This window comes from Melanotaenia boesemani, chromosome 1, assembly GCF_017639745.1.
Source record: "Melanotaenia boesemani isolate fMelBoe1 chromosome 1, fMelBoe1.pri, whole genome shotgun sequence".
NCBI classification, from domain to species: Eukaryota; Metazoa; Chordata; class Actinopteri; order Atheriniformes; family Melanotaeniidae; genus Melanotaenia; species Melanotaenia boesemani.
The window spans coordinates 13698748-13721366 of record NC_055682.1 but is presented as its reverse complement, the minus strand read 5'-3'; the positions used below and the strand labels follow the sequence as shown (position 1 = coordinate 13721366).

At 38.8% G+C, this 22619-nt stretch overlaps 2 protein-coding genes across 4 annotated transcripts in view; one reads left to right on the top strand and one right to left on the bottom strand.

Moving 5' to 3' along the window:
* The window catches only part of LOC121637878 (WASP homolog-associated protein with actin, membranes and microtubules), a 15595-nt gene extending 6249 nt beyond the window's left edge, over positions 1-9346 (bottom strand). Inside the window, exons 1-6 of the mRNA XM_041982225.1 lie at positions 8714-9346; positions 6768-6941; positions 6228-6378; positions 4602-4771; positions 1932-2139; positions 348-526 (exon numbers count right to left, since the gene is read on the bottom strand). Coding sequence (XP_041838159.1) covers positions 348-526; positions 1932-2139; positions 4602-4771; positions 6228-6378; positions 6768-6941; positions 8714-9289 — 1458 coding nt within the window. The 5' untranslated portion in view covers positions 9290-9346. The remainder of the gene's footprint in view (positions 1-347; positions 527-1931; positions 2140-4601; positions 4772-6227; positions 6379-6767; positions 6942-8713) is intronic.
* On the top strand, positions 8681-22619 carry LOC121638004 (fibronectin type III and SPRY domain-containing protein 2). Of its 3 annotated transcripts, XM_041982421.1 has the most exons (14): positions 8906-9026; positions 16338-16409; positions 16642-16904; positions 17113-17208; positions 17500-17733; positions 17835-17857; positions 18160-18281; positions 18949-19113; positions 19258-19392; positions 19574-19727; positions 20279-20412; positions 20865-20997; positions 21084-21260; positions 22221-22619. In XM_041982421.1, exons 3-14 carry the CDS (start codon positions 16653-16655, stop codon positions 22468-22470), a joined length of 1875 nt encoding a protein of 624 aa, XP_041838355.1. In that variant the 5' UTR covers positions 8906-9026; positions 16338-16409; positions 16642-16652; the 3' UTR covers positions 22471-22619. The 3 variants fall into 3 exon arrangements, with proteins under 3 accessions (XP_041838369.1, XP_041838355.1, XP_041838362.1); XM_041982435.1 differs by lacking the exons at positions 8906-9026; positions 16338-16409 and adding an exon at positions 8681-8722; XM_041982428.1 differs by lacking the exon at positions 16338-16409 and having other exon boundaries at positions 8927-9026.

Genomic DNA, 22619 nt, shown 5'->3' with positions numbered 1-22619 from the left:
CACAGGAGTTATTGCTGCAGATATCTTAAACCACATATGCAGTTTTTGTCATAGTCAGACATGAGTAAGTACAAAACGCAAGCATGTCATCTCCCTGAGGCTTTAGAAATTACTATCAGTCGAGGAAGTTTTGTTTGCTACATTCATGCATATGACTTGCAGATTACTGCAAGTGATTTTCAGAACAGTGTTAATATCTTGTTTTGCAAATCCTTCTGCTTTATTTTCACATATCTACTTCGAACAAATCTGTGTTTGTTTTAGAAGGATAAAAAGGCCACAAAAACTAATCATTTTAATGGGGCAATGAAGTAAAAAATCCATGTGTCAGCTGCACTCTTCCACACCTTTTTGTTGCGGAGATAAGCCCTGCGGGCACAGATGTTTCCTCTCTTGGTCTCCAAGCTCTGTAGGCGTCTTCTGAGCTGAGTGACTAGTGGAGATTGCTGAATGCCTGTGTGGACCATGCTCTGCAGCTCCTCTGGATCCTCACACACATCATAGTACACCACCTCCTCCTTCAGTTCTGAAACATAAATACATTTCAGTCAATCTGACTTTACATCTTCTCTGTCATTCAAAGATAATAATTCAGCTGTTAATTTCATGTTCCCTCTTGAAATGTCATCACAATGACTCAGCAATGTGAACTCTGTAAACAGTTCATGCAATCAGGTCTGACTTTCATAGCTGCTCAGGTTAGATCAGGTTTAATGCTAAATGTTCTGAGATGACATGTTAACAGGAAGCCTTACAAGATACCCTTTTAATAAAGGTAAATTACTTCAGCAACACATTCCTGGGCCTCTTAGCAAACTAACAGCAGAAATGTGCAGGTATAGCCCAAGTAAACATATTATTAATCTATTTACTTAAAGATTTAGAAAATGTATTTTAATAAAGCATGGTTATATGAATATAAAGAACCAGGTCTACCTGGGAAAGTTAGAGACAAGCTGAATTTAAATGAGATAATTCATATATTAAAAAAAAAAAAAGGCCAGACCCTCCGTCCTCAGTATTTCCCTTCATAAACAGAAAATTTACTGACAAAGAAATGATTGACATGTTGCTGTCACTTTTGTTTGGACAATAAACTTGGAAATCAGAAAGGTTAAAAAAAATGCATAGCAAAAGTCATCAAACAGACAGGTAGACACACATGCATGTACCTACTGTACTCATATCTTGGAGGCAAACATCCCATGTCCCTTGAGAAGCAATTAGGGAAATATTTACATGAACAAAATGTACTATTTCCCCACGGTAAACTTTTTACACAACAAACAGAAACCTCTCAAGGTGCAGGTGAAAGTTTGGTAACCTCTGGTCAAACTTTTGCAAAAGGTTATAAAAATGTGCAACATTTAATTGGAACCATAACTGGCAATAATTAAAAAAATAACTCTCTGAGAGTCATCATATTCTACTTCCACTTTCAGAGCGTAAAATGACTTAAAGGACAAGTTAAACTGTTTGCAAACAAACCATTAATACTTAGCCAGCAGGGCAGAAAAGTCTACATTGCAGTTACTTGTCCTTGAGAACATAAACAGCGTTAAACATTGCACACATCTATACAACCTAATGGGACAAATGGTGTTTATGTAAAAGTCACTGTTCTGTTGAAGAGGCCTGAGGACATGTGTAGTCCTGGCATGCAAGACTAAAAAGGGAATATCAGAATTTTAACTCATTGGTATGTTTTATAGTCCTCAAATCTTTATACTGTTATTGGCTGTTACGTTCACAACTTCTACCCAAAGATGGCAGCTGGGTGGTTGTTTCTGCAGAAAAATGCACTACCATTACATAAGTTTGGTAGGTAATGTAGAGGGATTCATTTTGCAGTAGTTTATAAGTTATATGTTTAAGTTAGGGTTTGTGCAAGTTGCTCTGCTTGGTAGATATTTAAAGTAGAGTAAGCCTACCTTTCATCTGTCGGCGCAGGGTGTCTATCTGAGCCACCAGGAGCTGCTCTTCATTCTTCAGGATCTCAAACTTAGTGTCATATAGTTCTAGCTGGGTTTCATAGAACTGCAGTTCCAGCTGGTCTACTGTGTCCTGTTGCTCGCCGTCCTCAAATGCACACTTAGAATCAGCTTTCTGGTTCTGGAGTTTTCCTGGCAGGCTCCCCATCTACACAAAAATTACAAATGTTACCTCCATTAAAGGATCATACTTGCAGCTTTGTTTTAAAATAAAAAAAAAGTAGTCAAATTTATTCACTCATTCATTTTCTATACCACTTAGTCCAATTCAGGGTCATGGTGAAGCTGGAGCCTAGCCCAGCAATTAGCAGGCGAAAGGCAGGGTACACCCTGGACAGGTTGCCAGTCCATCACAGGGCCAGCACAGAGAGACAAACAACCACACACCCTCACACACTAGAGAGAATGGCCAATTAACCTAAGATGCATGTCTTTGGACAGTGTTAGGAAGCCAGACTACCTGGAAAGAACCCACGCATACAAGAAGAGAACATGCAAACTCCACACAGAAAGGCCCTTGTTCGAAAAAAATTGCAAAGATCAAAGTGAAATTGTTCAAGTTTGAAGACACCTCTGTTTTTGCTCTTTCTTTTGTTGTTATCTTGTAAACTAATACAAGTTCAGTTAATTTAATTTACTTATACAATATACTACAATATAGACTGAATAACCCATACTACAAGTTGTAGTTTAGTTTATTTTGAACATGCCAATAAAACAAAACAAAGCCAAATGAAACAAAAACCAAACAACAACAAAACAAGCAGGTGGGCTGTCCACCACATTCAAAGAAACGATCAACCCTGTAATTTCTTTCCATGTTCGAAAAGGAATGCGAGTAAGAAAAATGAGAATTTTTGTATTCACAGTCTTGGCTCAGAACTCAGTTAAAGCACAGCTGGAACTGACTGCAGACTCCTGTTATTTATGCATATGACACCACAAGCTTTGCTCACCTGGATGTGGGGATTTTGTAAAATTCCTCTCTGCAGATCCTCTTAAGCTTTGTCTGGTTGGATGGGGACTTTCAGGCATCTCAAGAGATGTCTGACTAAGTTCAGATTAGAATTCTAGCTTGGCTATCTAACAACATTCACAGAGTAAGCCACTTCAGTGAAGTCTTGATTGTTTCCTTTGAATTATTGTGCTGTTGGAGGACTAAGTTTGATCCCAGTCTGAGTTCCTGAGAACTGTAAAGCAAGTACCTGCTCTCTTCTCTCTGATTTTGACAAATGACCCTGAACCTTCTACTAGAAAACATCTTGTTCTGTGATCTATGCAGCTCAGCCAATGTGTCCTTGGGTGGCCTCTAACTGGGGACTTTGTCCTCTAGTTGCTCAGTTTGGGTGGGTGACCACCTTTAGAAATGGTTCTGGTTCTCTCTTATGTTCCTAATTTAACAATTATGGAGGCCAATGTCCTTACAGGGACCCTAAGTAGAGCCAAATTTATTTTTTGCAGCTTTGCCAAGATCCGTATCTCATTGATAGGCAATTCTTGCAACTTTGTGGTGTGGTTTTTGCTTTAATGTTTATCAACTGTGTATCATTCAAAATCATCTCCAATATCTACCTAATTTACCACAGGTGGACTCCATTCAAGGTGTACAAACATCTCAAAGTTGATCAGGACAAACGAGGCTTTTGAGTCAGAGTAACAGGACTGAATACTTACATGTCTGATATCTAATTTTTTTCCCTTTTAACAAATTTGCATCAATTTCTAAGCCCGTCTTTACTTTGTTATACAAGGTTTTGGGTGTGATTTTTAATGAAGTTGGTATGATGTTACAAAAAAAAATGTGTAAAATGTGAAAGGGTCTAAATACGTGCTATACATACACAGAAAACAACACATTAAATGTAAAAGGTGTCACGCTGTGACATCTGCAGGCACAACAGTGCACTCATCAGTCAGAGTTATGGTGCCGCCACCACAAAATTTTGCGTAGGCGCAACTCACTGATCTCATTAGAAATACTCACACACAGCTGTCTGTGCGAAAGCTCATGTTGATTTCATGGCGATAGACACTACCAGCGTCATCCAGCCCAATTTTCTAAAAAGCTTAATCAGATGAATAATGCAGAAACATGAAGGTGTAGATGCTGAAGGTGTTCTCCTCCAAAGTAATGAATAACTAAAGGATGAGCTCAAACATCCCACCTTATAGCTGGATAAATGTGCAGCAGTTTTCCCAAAACACTGTGATCCTGACATATACAGTCACAGATGTGCATATAGCTTGCCTGTTTTCAATATGAATACACACACACACACACACACTCTATTCATGCATGCATGCATGCAGGTTTTTGGGGGTGTATCAGGGGATTCTCTGTGTTTTTAGAGAGGCTTTATAAATAGATCAAAGAACTCCAGCAGCCTCACACTAGAATACTAAACGTAAGTGCAGGCAGGCACTGTGTCACATCCCTGCAGATTTACAATCACAACAAAGGCAGCATTTGCTGTGGTACTGAAAGAAAAAAAAAAAAAGCAATTATACTGTACAACTGTGTCATATTTCAATATGTCTTAATGGAATATACTGACTAATTACGGAACCACTACAGAAAATGTTTATGTTAATGAAACAACAAAAACCTACTCTTTCTCTGATGGTGTCTTTCTTTCGGCTGAGGCACATTTCTGCAGCTCTCATGTGCTGCAGGGTTTCTTTGGCTAACAGAAACCGTAGTTTCTCAAGTCTGGGAGCTGCAGACGCCCAGGCAGCAGGTCCAAAACGACGCCTATCCTCTTCCATCTGCTTTAACATACCTGGACAATTGCAGAAGGGTCTGTTATATATCACATCACATAATTTTCACTTCACATATATGTCACATCACATATATGACAAGAACACAAACACAGTATATATTAAGATGAAAACTGGTCTGAGACTCTAAATCCTGTGACCGCTGGCCATATAAACAAATCTGAACATATGTTAAAATTTGTTTCTTCATATAAAAAGTTGGTTACAACATTTGCCGGCCATATGATTTATGGACCAGAACTAAAGTTATTAAACAGCAAACCTCAAAATGCTCTAGAAGATTTTTAAGATTGTAGGTTCAGTTTACAGGATGGGCAGTAAAAGCAAACCAAATTTTACTTGATTTTCTTGCCTTTATTAAATGTGTGAACATTTGTGAAATGTGTGGTGGTGACACAGGGTTCTCTTGATTCAAAGCTATTCTTGATGCAGCACCAAAATGAACTCATTTCAAAGTCTCATGTGCACTGTGTAGAAATAAATATGTGTATATATATATATATATATATATATATATATATATATATATATATATATATATATATATATATATATATACTACTTCCTACATTCCTATCTTTAATACTTCCCCTTGATCTACATCATAGGGTAAAGGAAAGATGGGGCATAGCCATACGGATTTAGGAAAAGATGTCTAACCACACGGTGTGATAATGGGCTCTTACCACATGGAGGCTAGATGATATTTATCATATTAATATAATAAGATGCACTATATAATATTACTTTAATGTCAGAGTTGGTCATTTTAACAAGCAATATAATAATCCAAAATAAGTGGGAAAATATTACATTCTGCTCACTCTCCTGTCCTAATATTCATTTACGTTAATAGTAGGAATTAATTATCTCTTTTTCTTTCTTAAAAGGTCTGTCCAGTGTTCAAAGAGACATGGAAAAAAACTGATACTTCTTTTGCATTTAGCAAATTCAACCAGTTCATAATGTGGCTGCGACTTAAATATTTCCAGGTCATTTCACTCAGTTAAGAACGTTCCAGAGCAAAACGACTATTCAATCCAATTCTAGGTCAAAGGACAAAACGTTGTTAAAAATTAACTTCTTGAAGTTCAATTGAATCAATTGTAAATCCTAAGGAACAGGAATTGTAACTCTTCTGTGAATCTTTTTTTTTTTACCCACATGCATTCTCATATTAACTTATGCAAATATAAATATTAACACGGGCTGTTTTACCTCCAGTGCAAGGATGTTAAGTGCTTGGCTCATTTCGGTACTGCTCTTATTTGGATTATTTGAATACAGCTGAAGGATGCTTATTAAAGCATCCTACAGCTGCAATTAAACGATAAAAAAAATTAAAAATAAAAACAAGATTCTGCTGCCCAGTTCTTCCCCCCTTATGTGACATATAAAAGTCATTAATGACATGATCCATGCATAAATAAAGGAAATAAACCCAGGAAATTATACCAGCCAGAGCCTTTGAAGTCTGAGTAAAGTAGGTGACAGTGATGTCCTGAATTGAGGCAGCTGCATCTTCTGCTTTCATTCTCCACTCCTCCGCCTCCTTCTCCAGAGCTGCAATTCTCTTGGGACCCAAGTCTTCAAACTCCAAAGACTTCTGCCGAAAACCACAGTGAGAAAAATAGTGGACGGTTTAAAACTTACAAGCTGTAAACCTACATTTAATTAGCTTTTATTCCGTGAGTTTAGTTTAAAAAAAATAATATTCATCACGTTTTGTTAATGGAACTGAATTGAGAAAGTGGATCCTACATAAAGTCTATATAGCTGTACGTCTAGATAAAGATGGAAATTGATGAACTGGCAAATATGACACAAATAAGTTCTGGTATACCGCAAAAGGAGAATTTTGATCTGTTGGTTTAAGAATGACTGAACAAAGGTCATTTTTTTGTGGACAGTTCAGTTAAATCTTCTTAAAAGAAACTTCTAAATGTTTCCATGTGCATCACAATTTTCCAGATGCTGAACAGGTTTGGTAATTACCAGGATCTCCATCTTGTAAAGGCAAGCCAGCTCTCTCATGTCTCGGAAAGGCTGCAGCAGATACTGGAAGAAGGTGGTTGCCACAGTGACCAGGTCTTGGTAGGCCTCATCTTCTTCCTCATAGATGCTGAGCAGCGCTACCATTCGGTCAGCATTGCTATGACTCTGCAGCAGCTGTAGAAAACCAGAACACACACAAACCCAATTATCTGGATTTATTCTGGACCGGCTGAGCCCCGTCTTAGTCTTCAGATGAGTTGGAAAATACAAATCTCTATAGATTCTTTTTATTTATTCATTTAAATTAGCAATCAAATCCTGTTGATGTAAAAGGGGAAGTTGATAACTAATGGTGTCACTTCACTTGGCACTGACCATTCAAGAGGAATAAATTTGCCTTCTTATATTGGCATTATAATAAACACTTTCAGACATAATTTTTTTAAGAGAAGAAACCATTAACCAGTGGACTTTTATATCAGTTTGATCGACATCTAAAATGCTGAAACCTTTTCATGTTGTGTGGCCTTTCACATGGAATTGGCACAGTGAGCCCCTATAAACAATACCCTTCCATTTCCATAACCATTCAGACAGAAAGAAACCATGCTGAGTTTAAGCCTAACACATAAAGCCTAATTTAATACAACTACAGCACAACAACATCACACGCTTTCAACAAATTAAATCAACTAGTGTCTAGTTTACTGTATATTGTTTACATTTTTAATTTGCTTCTTTTAACTGGATTAACAATGAACTTGTGGATTACTTTATAAATTACTGGTATAATCATTTTAATTTGAAAGCAAAAAGCAGGGAGAGCAATAGCAATGTAGGTTGTGCTGCAACATTCAACAAGCCAGCAAGCATCAAGTGTTTGCTGTGTCACAGTAGGCCTGTTTTAGAGCTTTACACCACCACTGAGTGGTGCTAGTCCTACAGGTTACAGTTTTAATTTAAGGGAATTTAAAGCTTACACAGTTGGCTAAATCCAATTTTTTAGCTTTAAAGATGACTTCTGTAGTGCAAATGGGAGTGCAGAGGAAGACTGGGACAAGACAAATATTACTGAGATTTTTACACGGTTAAATATCTACTGAAATTGTTGTAGTTTATCCTTATTAATATGTATACAGAGTTTAAAAGCCAATTCTCTGTAAAACATTTGATGCAACCAATATCCTGCCATTTAATCATATCAGGCCCAATGTTATTCAAAGGAATGTCAAATTTTTATTTACAGTAAATTTAAGATTGACCTGTGGGTTTCGTCTGGCTGGGAATTACAAAGCATGGTGAGGTATTGTGTTGGACATTTAAATTCTTAAGAAAAATATGTTTTTTAAATTTGCCTTTCTCAGTTATGTGCACAAACAGACTTTGACTAAAGAAAAGAGAAGCAGTCAACCCCAAAAAACATCTAAGCTTTGGGATTTTTTTTCCAGCCAGAAGGGCAAGCGATCTTGAAACCTGAAAAATGAATAGCATCACCAGAAATAAGGACTATATTGAGATGCTAGAGGAAAACATCTCTCTGCAGTCACTCTGCAGAACAACATTTAGCAGAACTGTAACTCCAAGATAATTATCCAAAAACATAAAGAGGAGACAAGAAGACTTTCCATTTTTACTATTTGGAAATCATTACAAAAAAGAAAAAAAATCCAAAATCCCTGGCGGACACATGCAGAACACTTGTTAGCAATGACAAGAACTTAGTGCTGCAAAAAAAACAAAACAAACAAACAAAAAAAGCTGTACAATTAACTTCTACTGATTACATCTTCTTTAATCACAAGAAACCGGTTGATCGAGACCAGACTAAGGTAGTCTATGAAAACATTTGAGCTGAACTGTATGGATCTGGCATATTGCCATGTAGATGACGCCTGTGACTCATCGGATGCTGCTCTCCCCTCATCCACTGCTAGGGGACCCCTCACCTGTCTCAGGTAGCTCTTAGCTCTTGACATCTCCTCCTGCATGGTCTTCTTTTTGAACTCTTGTAGGTTTTCAAAATACTCTTCAACATCCCGTTCGTCCTGGGTAAACAAAGTTTCCAGAACAATCTTTCGTCCACAGAGGTCAATGGCTGTACTGAAATATTTTTCCAGTTTCCTACAAGGCGTATCAAAATCTCTGTCTTCGTCATCCTCGGGACCTGACCTCCGATTCAGGAACAGCAAGTCCCAAATGTTGCTATCTTCAAACTCAGATACGTCAGGGAAGCAAGCACCCAGGATGTCTGCCACGCATGTAAGTTGTTGGTGGATGTGTTTCAGATCGTTGACGGAGAAGAGCCCAGCCCAGCTCATCTGCGGGTCGCCGACAGCAACTTCAGCTTTGCGTTTCTGTCGCTGTAACGTCCGATTGTGACAGGTGACAGCGAACTTAGACTCGATGACATTCCACTGAACGATGAAGCCTAACTTAAAGGTATCTTGTTCTTCAAATACGTTGCTTTTAACAGCCACCCACCCTTCTAAGCTGTCTAACCGATCAAACTCTACACTATCCATCTTAAAATCTGAGGTTTCACTTTGGCCTCAAAGAAACTGTTGGCTCTGTTTACAACGTCCGCCATTTGTGTGACGTAAGTCGCCTTCAAGTACATAAACAAACGGTCGGAAGTAGCACAGTCTAAATGTTAGTGTTTAAAAGTGTCAATTTTACCGTTGAAAAAATAGTTTTTATGTATAGGCCTATATCGGAAATAATCGTTGAAATGGAGATGACAACGATAAAACCGGTTATTAAAAACGTGTGACCTCGTTCGTCTTTTGTTAACATGCAGTGTGGTCAGATTTTCACAAACACACACACACACGCACACAAACAGAATAAAGACTGGATTATTAGAGTATCGGATTTACGTTACTAATGGGATCAAATTCAGTTACAGTTGATGAAGCGTTTTTTTATGGTTTAGGAATTTCCGAGGTTACGTGAATGCACCACAATGTCCCTTGCGCTGTGTTTAACTTTGACCTTTGAGTCACATGTTCGGGGAATTCCACCTTCTAATGGCCAGTGTAATGGAAAATTTATTCATATACCCTTATAGTTTGTAGGTTACACTTTGTATGTCTGTGTATTTAGATAAGAACTCCTTCTCACACCTTCCCCCCTCTCTCATCCCCTCAACAGATGTTGAGAGTTTAGTGAGCTTCCTCCTTTGCACCCTTCACTCCGTAACATTTGTTAACAGCTATGTGAGGAATTTAAAACAATGACCTCCTACTGTGATGTTATCAGCTCATGCCTGGTATATTAACTAAGCTCACTGGTATCTCCCCAGACTCACACAGACAAACTCCTTTGACTGTGGGACCCTCATTGCTGATCAGCTCTTAATAAATAATACTTTGTTCGATTCTCACTTAGTGTGTGATCTTTGATAACTAAAAATTCCACAACAATTTGGCGTTGTCGGCAGGATATCTTGAGTGACTGACCGGAGGACCAGAACCCGTGATTGCGCATCCTGAAGGATACTTCAGCCCCTGGGTCAGCCTTAACCGACAGGGGACGGTGGAGGGACTCCGTTCAGGCACCACTGATATCCAGAACGAAGTCTGCATGTGGAGCAGCATCCAGAATCACACATGGTGAGAAGTTTTCATATCGGACTCCCATTTACTGTTCCTTTTCGCAGGGTCCCACTATCTTGTGAGGCAAGGTAGGTCACTATTCTACTGCGGTAGGGTAGAGTTAGTCCGGCACTGGAGTGAAAACTTCAGTGGTAATAAGAGGCGTTTTAGTAATTTTTGTGCCTGGGTTTGGACAACCCGAAAACAGAGAGAAAATCCAGCAGGAGACGTCCTAGCTGAAAATGGGAAACACAGCTGTAACGGGGAAGGAGAGTAAATGGGACTCCCCAATATGTAACAAAGAAAAAAATAAATAAATAAATAAATAAAAGGGCCAAACAAAATATTTAAGGATATATATAAGTAATAAAATAAATATATGAAAATGTCAAATAGGTGCACCTTATAAAATAACTAAAGAAGAAATAAATATATTACATAAAATAAGTGTATTGCTGAAGCATAAAAGGGAAGAATAATGATACCAAATAATAAGAAGATAACGAAAGAGTTAAAGTGTTAAAGTGTGTGGTTGGATATTTCCCTCACATTCCGAAGCAGCAGACAGAGAGGACACGCTGCCGGTAATAATGAAGCACTGTCTAACAGTTTAAGTAGGATTGAGAAATCTCATGAAGAAATAAAATGGGTACCTTAACAGTAAAAACTAAATTAGAAGGAGATGCTAAAATTACGTCTGGAAAAGATCCAGATAATGTAAAATGATCTGATCAGGCTGAGGAAATGTTTTGCTCTGCTCCAGAATACTTAATACATACAAGGACACCTTCGGGTTGTAAAAACTGGTTGTTTGAAAAACCACAGTTTTTGAGTCTCAGCTGACTTGTATTTGCATTTATAAAATATTTTTATAAGACTTTCAGTCCTTTCAGTCCTTTCTTATGGACAATGCTTTAATTTTATTGTGTTCTTTCTACTTAATTTGTGTGTTCTTTAAACCTTGTCAAACATAAACAATTTTTACCTTAAAGGAAATTAGATACACACACTGAAGATTTATTTTTAGCTTTGTCAAATCTCTGAGAGAAAACACTTGCAACTTTCCTCAGACACATGCATAATCTTTGTAGGATAAATATTGACCCTATTTTCTTTTTCTTCTTTTCCTCCTTCCTCCGTCTCCGTCGGAGACACCCTCTCCTGAAGCTCACAGGCTGCATCCCTGACCCGACTCAGTTCTTCCACCGGGATAAAAGTCAGCAGAGACCCACTGATTATATATATATGTATATATATATATATAAAATTTCTATCACCACCATGTCCCACGAACTGATACGGATGCCCATATCTACCAACACCACCCGATGTTCTACAAGATTCAAGAGAAGAAACAAAGACATCTGATATCCAACATTTACCACCAGAGTTCCTCTGCTTCTAGTTTCAAAGAGACTGAAACCAGATGTTTGATGGACGCGTAAACATCTGTTTTTGAATGTTAGGACACCATCCTCCACAACGCTCCTGATCATGCGTTTTGTTCAGAGGACAAGAAGATTAACTGGGACAAGAAACTGACTGTGAGCTCTGTAGTCCAGCTCCGAGGTGGCGTGGCCGCTGGACTTTGAGGGGCGAACCGAGAGGTGGGTGCTGAAGACCCGAGGTTGGAAAACCATCCGGTTCTACTGACCAGAGAGAGAACATCCACGTGGTGAAAAGGGTCATTGGCCATAAAAATCAAAAGGCGGTTTGCCATCTGACTGATCCACGGCAGAGCTGACTCGGGGATGGAAGCAGTCATGTGACCAGTTAAAACAATGATGGTGAGATTGTTCTGATTTCTTACCACAAATAATTAATGATTTAATTCAAAATCTTTATTGAAGTTAAGCAGATCTACATCGTTTATGAAAAGAAAGTGTTAAAGGGTAAACAGAAGAAGCTTCACGTCTAGACATTTCACACACAAAAGACTAGTTCACAGCTGGAACTAGAGACACCTTTACATACACAAATGCACGCACGCTCACTGCAACGAAGTACTTGCTTGCTACTGACATCACATAACATGAAATGATGAGCTACTAACCCTGTCTTGTTTGTTTTCATGATTTAGAAAGAACAGAACATGCTTAGCAAGCTGGTGGCAACAACCTTTCCTCAGTTATCCAACACTGATCGGCTCATTTATAGAGGAGAAGAAAATGAGTAAAACGGGATGAAAATAATGTTTTGTTTATTTTATCCCTTCAGATGCATTCTAATTGTTACTCACTGACACATGAAGTTATATTTTCTCCAGATTACCGTCTAACCGTTGACCCAAGATCAGATAAGATGGTATCTCTCTCATTACTACAGCTGAAGTAGTGAGAGTGAGTAAAACCTTCCTGCCAGAGGTGGAAATGTCAACATACTGATCCTTATGTACATTTCTGTAATACTGAATGGCAGTTTCCCTGCTTGGTTCTGTGTGATGATGCAAACTGCAAGTCCCCTGATTTCCTGAAAACCTTAAGTGTGTGCGTGAATTGCACCAAAACCGTTCATGTGTCTCTGGGTCCTAATTATTTTATTTTGTCTTTCACAAATGGCTTAGATTAGGGTTTTAGTACTCTTGGTACGGTATCTATAATCCATATTAAACAAGAATTGAATCTGAAACAGTTTTAAAGATACAAACTGAAAACATAATAGATTTGTTTTTCAGTCAAGCAAACTAAAAATCTGAAATCTGTCTGAAAACAGATGAATCAATAATAAATTGCTTAGAGGGAATTTCCTAAGACCTAAAGAAAATGCTGATGTACGAATTAAATTACGTTAAGGAGCTCCTCTATTAACTGTTATCAGATGTAACTGTATGCAAATTACTTTTAGTAGAACAAAGAAAACCTTAAAAAACTAAAACAACAAATGTTGAGGCAGATAAAATTACTTTTAGGTCATTGTTAGCTCTGCATTAAAACAGGAAAATGCACTATAAGATGACCATTGAGATACCAGAAGAAGAAAATTAAAAACTTGTTTCATATTGGTCTGATATCCATGGATATTTTAAACTGATTCTCTTAAAAATAATAATAATGAAAAAAGGGTTTTCTAAAAGACTAAAAGCGCTGCTCGAGCAAAAGAAATTTGGCTGATGATGGACACATTATTCAAAGAAATTCCAATTGGGTTCGAGTCCATACCATCTTGGAGTTGAAAAATCTCCAAAACAATTAGTGTTTTCCAAACAATTTTAAAATGAACTTTAAGGATCCTCACGAATGCAGGAAAATTGACCTGCTCTGATTTGGCCTTTCTGCGCAGAACAACTGACGTGACTTTGACAAAGTTTCTGACTCTGACCTGAAGACAGACGACTGATGGACTGATATTGAATGAACTTTTCTTCCAGCAGGTTCTTATCCAGGATTGTTTCCACAGAAGGCTGATTGCTGTTTTATAACGCTGTTAATTCTGCTGCCATTAACAGTTACACACATTTATTGTCATTGAAAAGCAGGTCTGATAATCTGTTTACAGGAGGAGGAGACGTCTACTCTACATCTCTTTTTGTAAAATATGTGTATGTGCATTTTAAAATCAAAAATGACTTGACCCTCGTGACATTTTGGGATAAACTTTTACAGGTGGAGTGGAATATATCACCATGTACACATGTGCTTATGCTGATGAGGATTGTTTTTACAGGGGGATGCCGGAACAGGCAACTTCAGGATTCAAGCATACAAGAATTTTGATGTTTTGTGTACAATTTCACTCTTATCTAGGATAATGCGACATATTTACACAGATGGGATGTATATCAGTTCTTTTTTTTTTTTTTGATAAATTGACTATTCCTCCATACACCCCTGGTTCTGCAGGTATTGTGCGCGCTACTGATGGACAACCCTGCCTTTCTTATCATTCATCCCTTGGGTCACTAGGTTGTCACATGGGGTGGACCATGTGACAAAAGGGAGGTGGTATTCTCAATAACATCTCTGATTCCTTTTGAACAGAAAGTTCTTTCACAGGTGCACAGTGTGGGTAAGGAAGGCCTGCCACGGCAGCATCAGATCTGCTCCACTCCTTGGTTCCGGGAGACTGGATCTTGGTCCGGGAGACGAGAAGAAAGCACTGGCGTTTTGAAAGGTGGCTGGGTCCATTCCAGGTCCTGTTGGTCACTCATACAGCAGTGAAGGTCACTGAAAGGTCCACGTGGATTCACACATCCCACTGTAGGAGGTTCCAAGGTACACCAACCCGAGCTCCAGCTGACCTCTCAACCACAGGGCAGAATAATCCCTGAGGTCAGCCACGTGTGAGATAGTCCATTCTCCACGTGACAACATGAAGTACACCCAGGCTGCCGTGAGGGGATGGTCGTGCGTCATCCTCTTCATCCTTGTCACCTCCCTCCTCTGGTACCTGGATCCAACCGGACCTCACCTGACACAACGCACCCCAGCTTCGCCCCAACCCGCCAGACGACTGCAGGGGACAGAAGCACCCTACTTCAGGAGACACCGCCGAGACGACCACATCCTCCAGCATCATGATCACACTGAAAATCTTTGGTGGCAAGTTGCCAATATGTCTGCTCATAAATTGACAAAATTGACAGTTTGCTATGTTTGTGGACTGGTGCCGCATGCCACACCCACTCAATCAGTTTTTATTCCATATCCAGTCCCTTTGAACACCACTTTGTGGACTCTGATCATGGGTAATAGATTACACCCTAGGAACATTACTTGGCCACACCAGCGCCCTCCCCTCTCCTGGAGGAGGCCCGCTGAGTTTTCCAGCAACACAAACTCCACTTGTGTTTCATCCAGAACTGTCTTCCGCTTAAGGGATCGTACAAATCCATATTCTTCTCCACCTCTTTGTTTTCAGCGAAATGGGACAGATGCACTATTCTTTTTAGGACACACTCTAGATTGTCAGCGTATTATTCCTGTCTCATGTATATCCTCACCTTGCCCCAAACGCTCTGACTCGTTCACCTTAAATTCTTGTGATTATTCCCTGACTGGTCTCTTTCTACAGAGTGAGACTTAGGAGTTGTTGTGTTTAAACATTACGGCCTTTTCCTGACCCCTTTTATCACCCCCATCCGTTAAACGCGGTATCTTCTCTCCACAGATGAAAGGATTTATGATGGCTTTGCCCTGGTGGGGGGTTGGGGAACTAGCATGGACTGTGGAAGATCTATCAATCTCTTTGGAAAATTTAACCTCTTTATGTGTGATTAATATGTTGCATTTTAATCAAAGGGGTGGATTGTAATGGAAAATTTATTCATATACCCTTATAGTTTGTAGGTTACACTTTGTATGTCTGTGTATTTAGATAAGAACTCCTTCTCACACCTTCCCCCCTCTCTCATCCCCTCAACAGATGTTGAGAGTTTAGTGAGCTTCCTCCTTTGCACCCTTCACTCCGTAACATTTGTTAACAGCTATGTGAGGAATTTAAAACAATGACCTCCTACTGTGATGTTATCAGCTCATGCCTGGTATATTAACTAAGCTCACTGGTATCTCCCCAGACTCACACAGACAAACTCCTTTGACTGTGGGACCCTCATTGCTGATCAGCTCTTAATAAATAATACTTTGTTCGATTCTCACTTAGTGTGTGATCTTTGATAACTAAAAATTCCACAACACCAGACTGATAGTAATATATTTCCACAATGTTGTACTGATGGAATGTATCTTATGATTACAAGTTTGTTTTTTTTTCTTTCTTTTTTTTTTTTTAACTTCATCCTGCTCCTTTTCGGACTCTGTAGCAACTGTTATTTTTGTCTTTTTTTTGTTCGAAATAAAGAAATATCAATCAGTCAAAACATTGTTAACAAAACTTTTCTGCCTGTTGATTCTAGATGTTATATTTTAAGCAATAAATGACAAGTTTCCTGAGTGGATGCTTGTCATGTTTTTGACATCTGAGCAATGATTCCCAGCTATATTTATCACAGCCTCTGGTTGGGGGGTTGGACTCTTTACAGAGTTTGCTTGTCAGACACCACCACTGCTCTGAAATGGCTGTTTACAACAAACTGGCTCTATGACTTAACCAGGTAATTATATTATTAGCTGATCATTTAGTATGATTTATTCAAGATTGTTCTGTGCAGGCATGTTGCTTAAATATGAAGAGTGAAGTTCTCACTGCATTTACTCTGCCACATTGCGTTAAATGGTTATTGATCTACAGATTGCTATTATAGAGACCAGAGAAAGCTGAATTAATTTAATCTTGTATCAGAAACATTTAACATAAATAACATGTAGACCTGTCTCCTGACTCAGTCTCTGCTCCTATGGATCTGAGTGAAATTAGAGGCAGACTGGATGTGATCGCAGAAGAAGCAGAGCAGCAGGACTTGAGCAGAGAATCGACCACCATGGAGACAAACAATGTACTTCCAGACAAAGGAGGAAGAACCTTCCAGAGGTTCTCTGTTAACACCAATGAGTCCCTTCATTTTGATCCCTGTGAAGGCAGCTCTCCATCTCCCACTGGGGCAGAAGATGGACATGACAATGATGTGTTTAAAATAGAGCAAAATGAGGTGGGGACATCTGCGATTTATATTAAAAAATGCTTTTTTTTTCATAATAATACATTTTTCAGACATTTGATTAAATAACTGTCCTTAAAATTTGTGAGAAAATTAGAAAAAAACTGCAGAAAAGGCCAGCAAAGGCTGATTCATAGTTCATGATACTGGTTTGAATAATGAAAGAAAGGGTTGAAGTATGACTTTTAGTTGTTTTCAGAGTGAGATCATCTCGATCAGGAATCGGCTGCAGGGGAAGGTTGCTGAGATGGAGAACTTTGCTGGTCATCTGGAGGAAATCTTTCTCACCGTGGAGGTAGAACTAAAGTCAGATTTTACATGGAGCAACAGCTGTGATTTGCATTTTTACATCAGTTTAATATTGTCTGGTTTTGTGGTTTGAGAATTCTTGATTTTATGAATTTTTATCTAAAAGACAGTTCAGAACTCATTTTATTACCTTGATAAATGAACACAACTAAAAAAAACAGATCAATTTTATTAATCGACTCATCATCTTCACTTTTTTCTTCTTTGTCTATATGTATAATGTACAGTAAAAATGTAAATCTCTAACTGCTCCATGATCATATAAATGTGCATCCAGGAGAACTTTGGTCGTCAAGAACAGCACTTGGAGCAGCACTACAACGATGTGCTGCAGACGTTGTCTCAGCGATATGACGACAGGGCGGCTGGATTGGAGGAGGAGAAGAAAAATAAATTGGAATCCCTTTACAATCAGCTGCTGGCCTGCGGGAAGGCACTGGACGCCTCTAAAGAGCTTATCGAGACAGCACAGGAGATCTACCGCAGCCAGGACAAGAGGCTTTTCTTGAAGGTGCCTCAGCTTGATTTCTTGTGTGCTTTGGTAGCACAGTGGTGTATTTTAATACACACCATACAAACAAACAAACTCCTTTCTTTTGCTTTTCTTGACAGACAGTTATGACTACCATTAAGAGGTAACTGTGATGCTGCTCAGTGAGTTTGCTTGATGTGACCTTAAAATTGCAATGCTTGCTGTGTGATTACAAAAGAAAAAAGGCCATTGCTGTGCAGACTGAGGCTCACTGACATTTTGAGCCCTGAAAAATAGTGTACAAAGCTTGGTTTTCATATTACCTGGACAAACTCAATCCAGTGCATAGGTCTTCAAAATGACGTTTAAAGCTCTAGAAACCATTTAAATTGAGCAAAAGTTTGGATTTTTTACTGCTGTGCTAAACTTTAGAATTTAATGTTGTTTATTTATGTTTTTAACTAGAATTGAGGATTTTGCCAAAGAGGATGTTGACCTCACGTTGTCTACAAGTCTTGAATTTAACACACCTCTTGCTGATCTGTCAGATGTCAGAACTATGATGGATTCCATCAACGTTGTTCCAGGTGGGATTTACGAACAGCTCACACAGTTCACACACAAAAAAACAAAGAAAAAAAAGAAAAAAAAGAAAAGCAAACAAAAAAAGTTGTTTTTCAGTACAATGCAGCTCTCTTATCAGAACCCGAAAAGTTGCCTTTGACACATTGTACTTTTGAACCCTTCCAACTTTAAATCAAATTATAAGTTCTGTGGTTTTATTCAGAGTGGCAGCCAATGTACCAATTTATTTATTAATGGTAGCAGCTTAAGGAATACATGGCAACTAGATTCCCTATATTGGAAGCAAAGAATCTTCATTAGTTAGTGGCCAAGATTATGCCGGGACATTGGAAGGATGAAAGTCTCATGTTCTCATAACCTTGTGGGGACCCCTTTGAAGAGACATAGGTTAGCTGTCTAATTTGTTTGTTTTTCTAAGGAGAATCCTAACCCAGAAGTTTTGAACAAGCTGTTATATTTCACTTTATAAGCTGTCATGAGAGCATGAGAAAGCGGAAGAGGAAAAGGTGGAAATTCACCAGGAAATATGCTGCCATCAAATGAAGGAATAAACAAGAGCACAAAGATGGCAGTGTTGAGTTAAAACTAGGTCAAGCTGTACATTTAGTGTGTGTGTGTGTGTTGTAAAAAGAAAATGGGATTAACCATATTTCTACAACACAAAAACAGCTCCATCTGCACCAGTAATCAACCCCCAGATGCCAAACTCGGCAACACAGACATCCCTGCATGTGTGCTGGAGCTTGTTCTCTGATGACACAGTGGAGTATTATGAGCTTTACTACAGACCAGTGCTGGAGGAGGCACCTGCAGACAGCACCTGTGTACCTCATGGTATGACACAGTCATGCTTACTGCAGATTTACTCTGCATAGTAACACCATCTAATGCTGAAAAAGTATCTACTGATGGAGTAATGTCTGATTTCAATGAATGTGACCAGAAGAGGCTACAACTAAATTTTTCATCTATTTTCAGAAAGCAAGATAAAAGTAAAGGAGACTCACTGTACTGTGACAGATCTGCTGCCCAATGCTCAGTATGAGCTGTGGGTGACGGCTACCAACACCACAGGCATCAGCCCAGCGAGTGAGAAAGCCTTGTATATGACGGGTAATAAACTCCTGCAACATCTTGTCTTATGATAGATTAAATAATTGCCCTTTTTTCATTGCCAGCAAAAATACCCTTCAGATATTTTTTTTCACCCTACTCACATGGTTAAAGCTAGAAATAAAAGAACGCATTGATTAAAAAAAAAAAAAGAAAAAGAAATTAAATCTTCTCTCTGTAGTGCCATCACCTCCTGTGATCAAGCAGAGGGAGTGCACTAGCTGCCCAGAAGCTGCTCTGATCCGCTGGGAGTCGGGAAACACAAACCCTGTAGACTCTTACACCGTGGAGTTCAGTGAGATTGGTAGTGATGGAGCAGAGAGCAGCATGACCGAGTAAGAATTATGTTATAAAGACACACCTACAGCTGACACACAACAATAAACTCCATAACCATGCTTTCCATGATAGCTGCCATGTTAAAATAGCTCAGTAAAAATAGAAATGCTCTGCAGGATATAAGGAGCTTCAAAGAAGCAGGATCTCCATTCACCTTTCCTTTAATGAGACTTTTGTTTCAGTTCTTTCCTAAAACTAGCCAGGGTTAGTGCTTGCCTGGGATTTCTGAGGTCCCATGCTTTATAGAGCTGCTGAATCAAGAAACACTGTCCTAGAAAATCTATTCTTGGCTTCAGCTCCTGCTTGCCTCAGCTGCAAGACTATCCTCACATTTGGGGTCATTTTCCATCTGGTCACTTCAGAAAACAAACTGTTTAAAGCTCCTCATTAACTCACCCTGACATATCCTGGTAGTTTTTCAGAAGTGGTGAGGCAAGATGCTATTTCAAGGATGTACAATTAATTATTGAAATAAAAACCCCACCCAAAATGTGGTCACCAGATAGTAGGTAATATATTTAAACCAGCCATTTTTTCCTCCATGCAGGTCTATAGTAGCAGTGCCTACCTGTCAATGTCTGATCCAGCTGCAGACAGGACAGCATTACCTCATCTCTGTGAAAGCTGTCAACATTGGTGGGCCCAGTGACAGAAGCAAAGTTATTACATTGTCCACAACAGGTGAAATACAGCTCATGGTGCTTTTGACCAATGACATACACAGCATATTGCAAGATATACAAGTTTGTGTGTGTGTAGCATGAGCACAGTTTCAATTGCTGTTACACTGAATAATCAACTTGAAACACATTCTCAATAATCTTTCTTCCCTATTAAGAATGCTCCAGCTGAGCATGTGCATTATGTAAAAAGAAAATGTATGCGTAATATCTTTATCTTTCAGTTGTACAATAAGTTGTTAGAATGGTTTCAAAGCACATAGCAGTTATTTCTGTAGAAATAAAGTAAAATAAAAATTGATTTGCACAATTTGAGATTTTATATTGAACTAGCAATTAAATTAAGAGGAACAATAAAACTACAATGTGGCACTAAATGTAAACACCATTCAAATACATTTGCCCAATTTCTACCAAATTTTATATGTCTGACACTGTTTGATACCCGTGCAGGTACATTCTTCTACCTCCTGGAGGATACCGCCCACCCCTGCCTGTCCATCTCTGAAGATGGTTTCACCATCTTTTATGGAGACGAGGAACTGCCAATAAGTGCGATGGCATTAGATGACAACGCTTTTACGAGGTGGAGTATCTGCAGCTACTTGTGTGAGAAAGGGAAGACAATGTGAACTTTGAAAATGGCCCTTTATTGACAATGTATGTGTTTAGATGTGTAGCCATTCTAGGAGATCTGATTCCAGTGCAGGGAAGGCACTACTGGGAAGTTGAGGTGGATGATGTGACAGAGTTTCGGATTGGAGTTGCATATGAGGACACTGAGAGGAACTCATACCTTGGGGCTAATAGTACCTCCTGGTGCATGAGACACATTCTCAGTCCATCCAGGTAACAGTGCAGCATCTGTGTTCAAACACCACCATGAGACATAGAGAACATGCTTAATATGGTCATATAATATTGTTTTATGGGAACTATTCAACTGAGTTATATTCTTAAGTTGTATGCTTTAAAAACATGACTTAGTACTTTAATTTAGTGTTTTTCCAAATATGTAATAATTTTCCAAGTGTGATTAAATCCTCCCAAGACTGGTGATTATTTTACACAAGCCAATAAAATAGCAAAGGACCTCTTGTGCATAGCCTTAATAACTCTTTAACCATTCTAATATTTTAGTTTAATGACAGTGCAGGTGTAGCTTTTTCCAGTTATCGTTAATTGTTCCTCTCCCCCTTCATTACTTATTTCTTTTAATGTTCTGAGTTTTCACAATACAGAAAAGTTAATTAGGCCTTTCTACTTCCCAGTCATGTGTTCCAACACTTATTTTTACTCAATGCTAAAATATGGAGAAACCAGCCTTCACTTTAACAGGACAAGATTAATCTTGTATCAGAATGAACATGCTGATCCTCTGAGGGACTATTACAGACCATTTAATCTGAACAAAAGCTATATTTTTAGCATTCCGAGATTTGCCTTTCCAAAGCTAAAAAGAAAAACAGTGCATCTGCTGTATGCAAAACATAGTCCACTGAACTCAAAGAATCAACGCTGAATATTACTTTAAACACGTTTCTATGGGAACTGTTTTTTTTTTGGGGAACAAAAGCAGGACAGTTGTATTATTACATTTAGCAAATCATACAGAGGAGCATATCACAAGCTGAAAATGTGGCTCATTCCGATTCTGCCTACGCACAATTTAACAGTCACATTTTTCATTTTTCTTTAATCTGCAGCTTTCTGAAATCCTGATTACTAAGCATCTGCTTTTCAAATGGCTGCTTACCAGATAAGTGGCAAAACACTGTACTTATGTTGCACTTTTTCCCCCCACTTCAGGCATAAATATGAATTTCTGCACAATGGTTGGAGTCCTGACTTGAGGATTACAGTGCATCCCTTGCGGATTGGAGTGGCACTGGACTACGACAGGGGTACACTGTCCTTCTTCAACGTAAATCTGGAGCAACACCTGCACACTTTCCAATGTCACTTCCAAAATCATGTCCATCCCTGCTTCAGCCTGGACAACCCTGGAGCGCTTACTGTTCACAACGGCATAGAGGCTCCTGAATACACATTTATCTGACTCCAGAAATCTCATGTAATAACTTCATAACATATGAAGTTATGAAATTAGTGTTTTAATACTCAGCAGAGTGATGGATGAAATCCTTTGACATCCTCATGACATCCTCTAAATGAAAAAAATAAACCTTTCCTTTTTGAACAAAGACT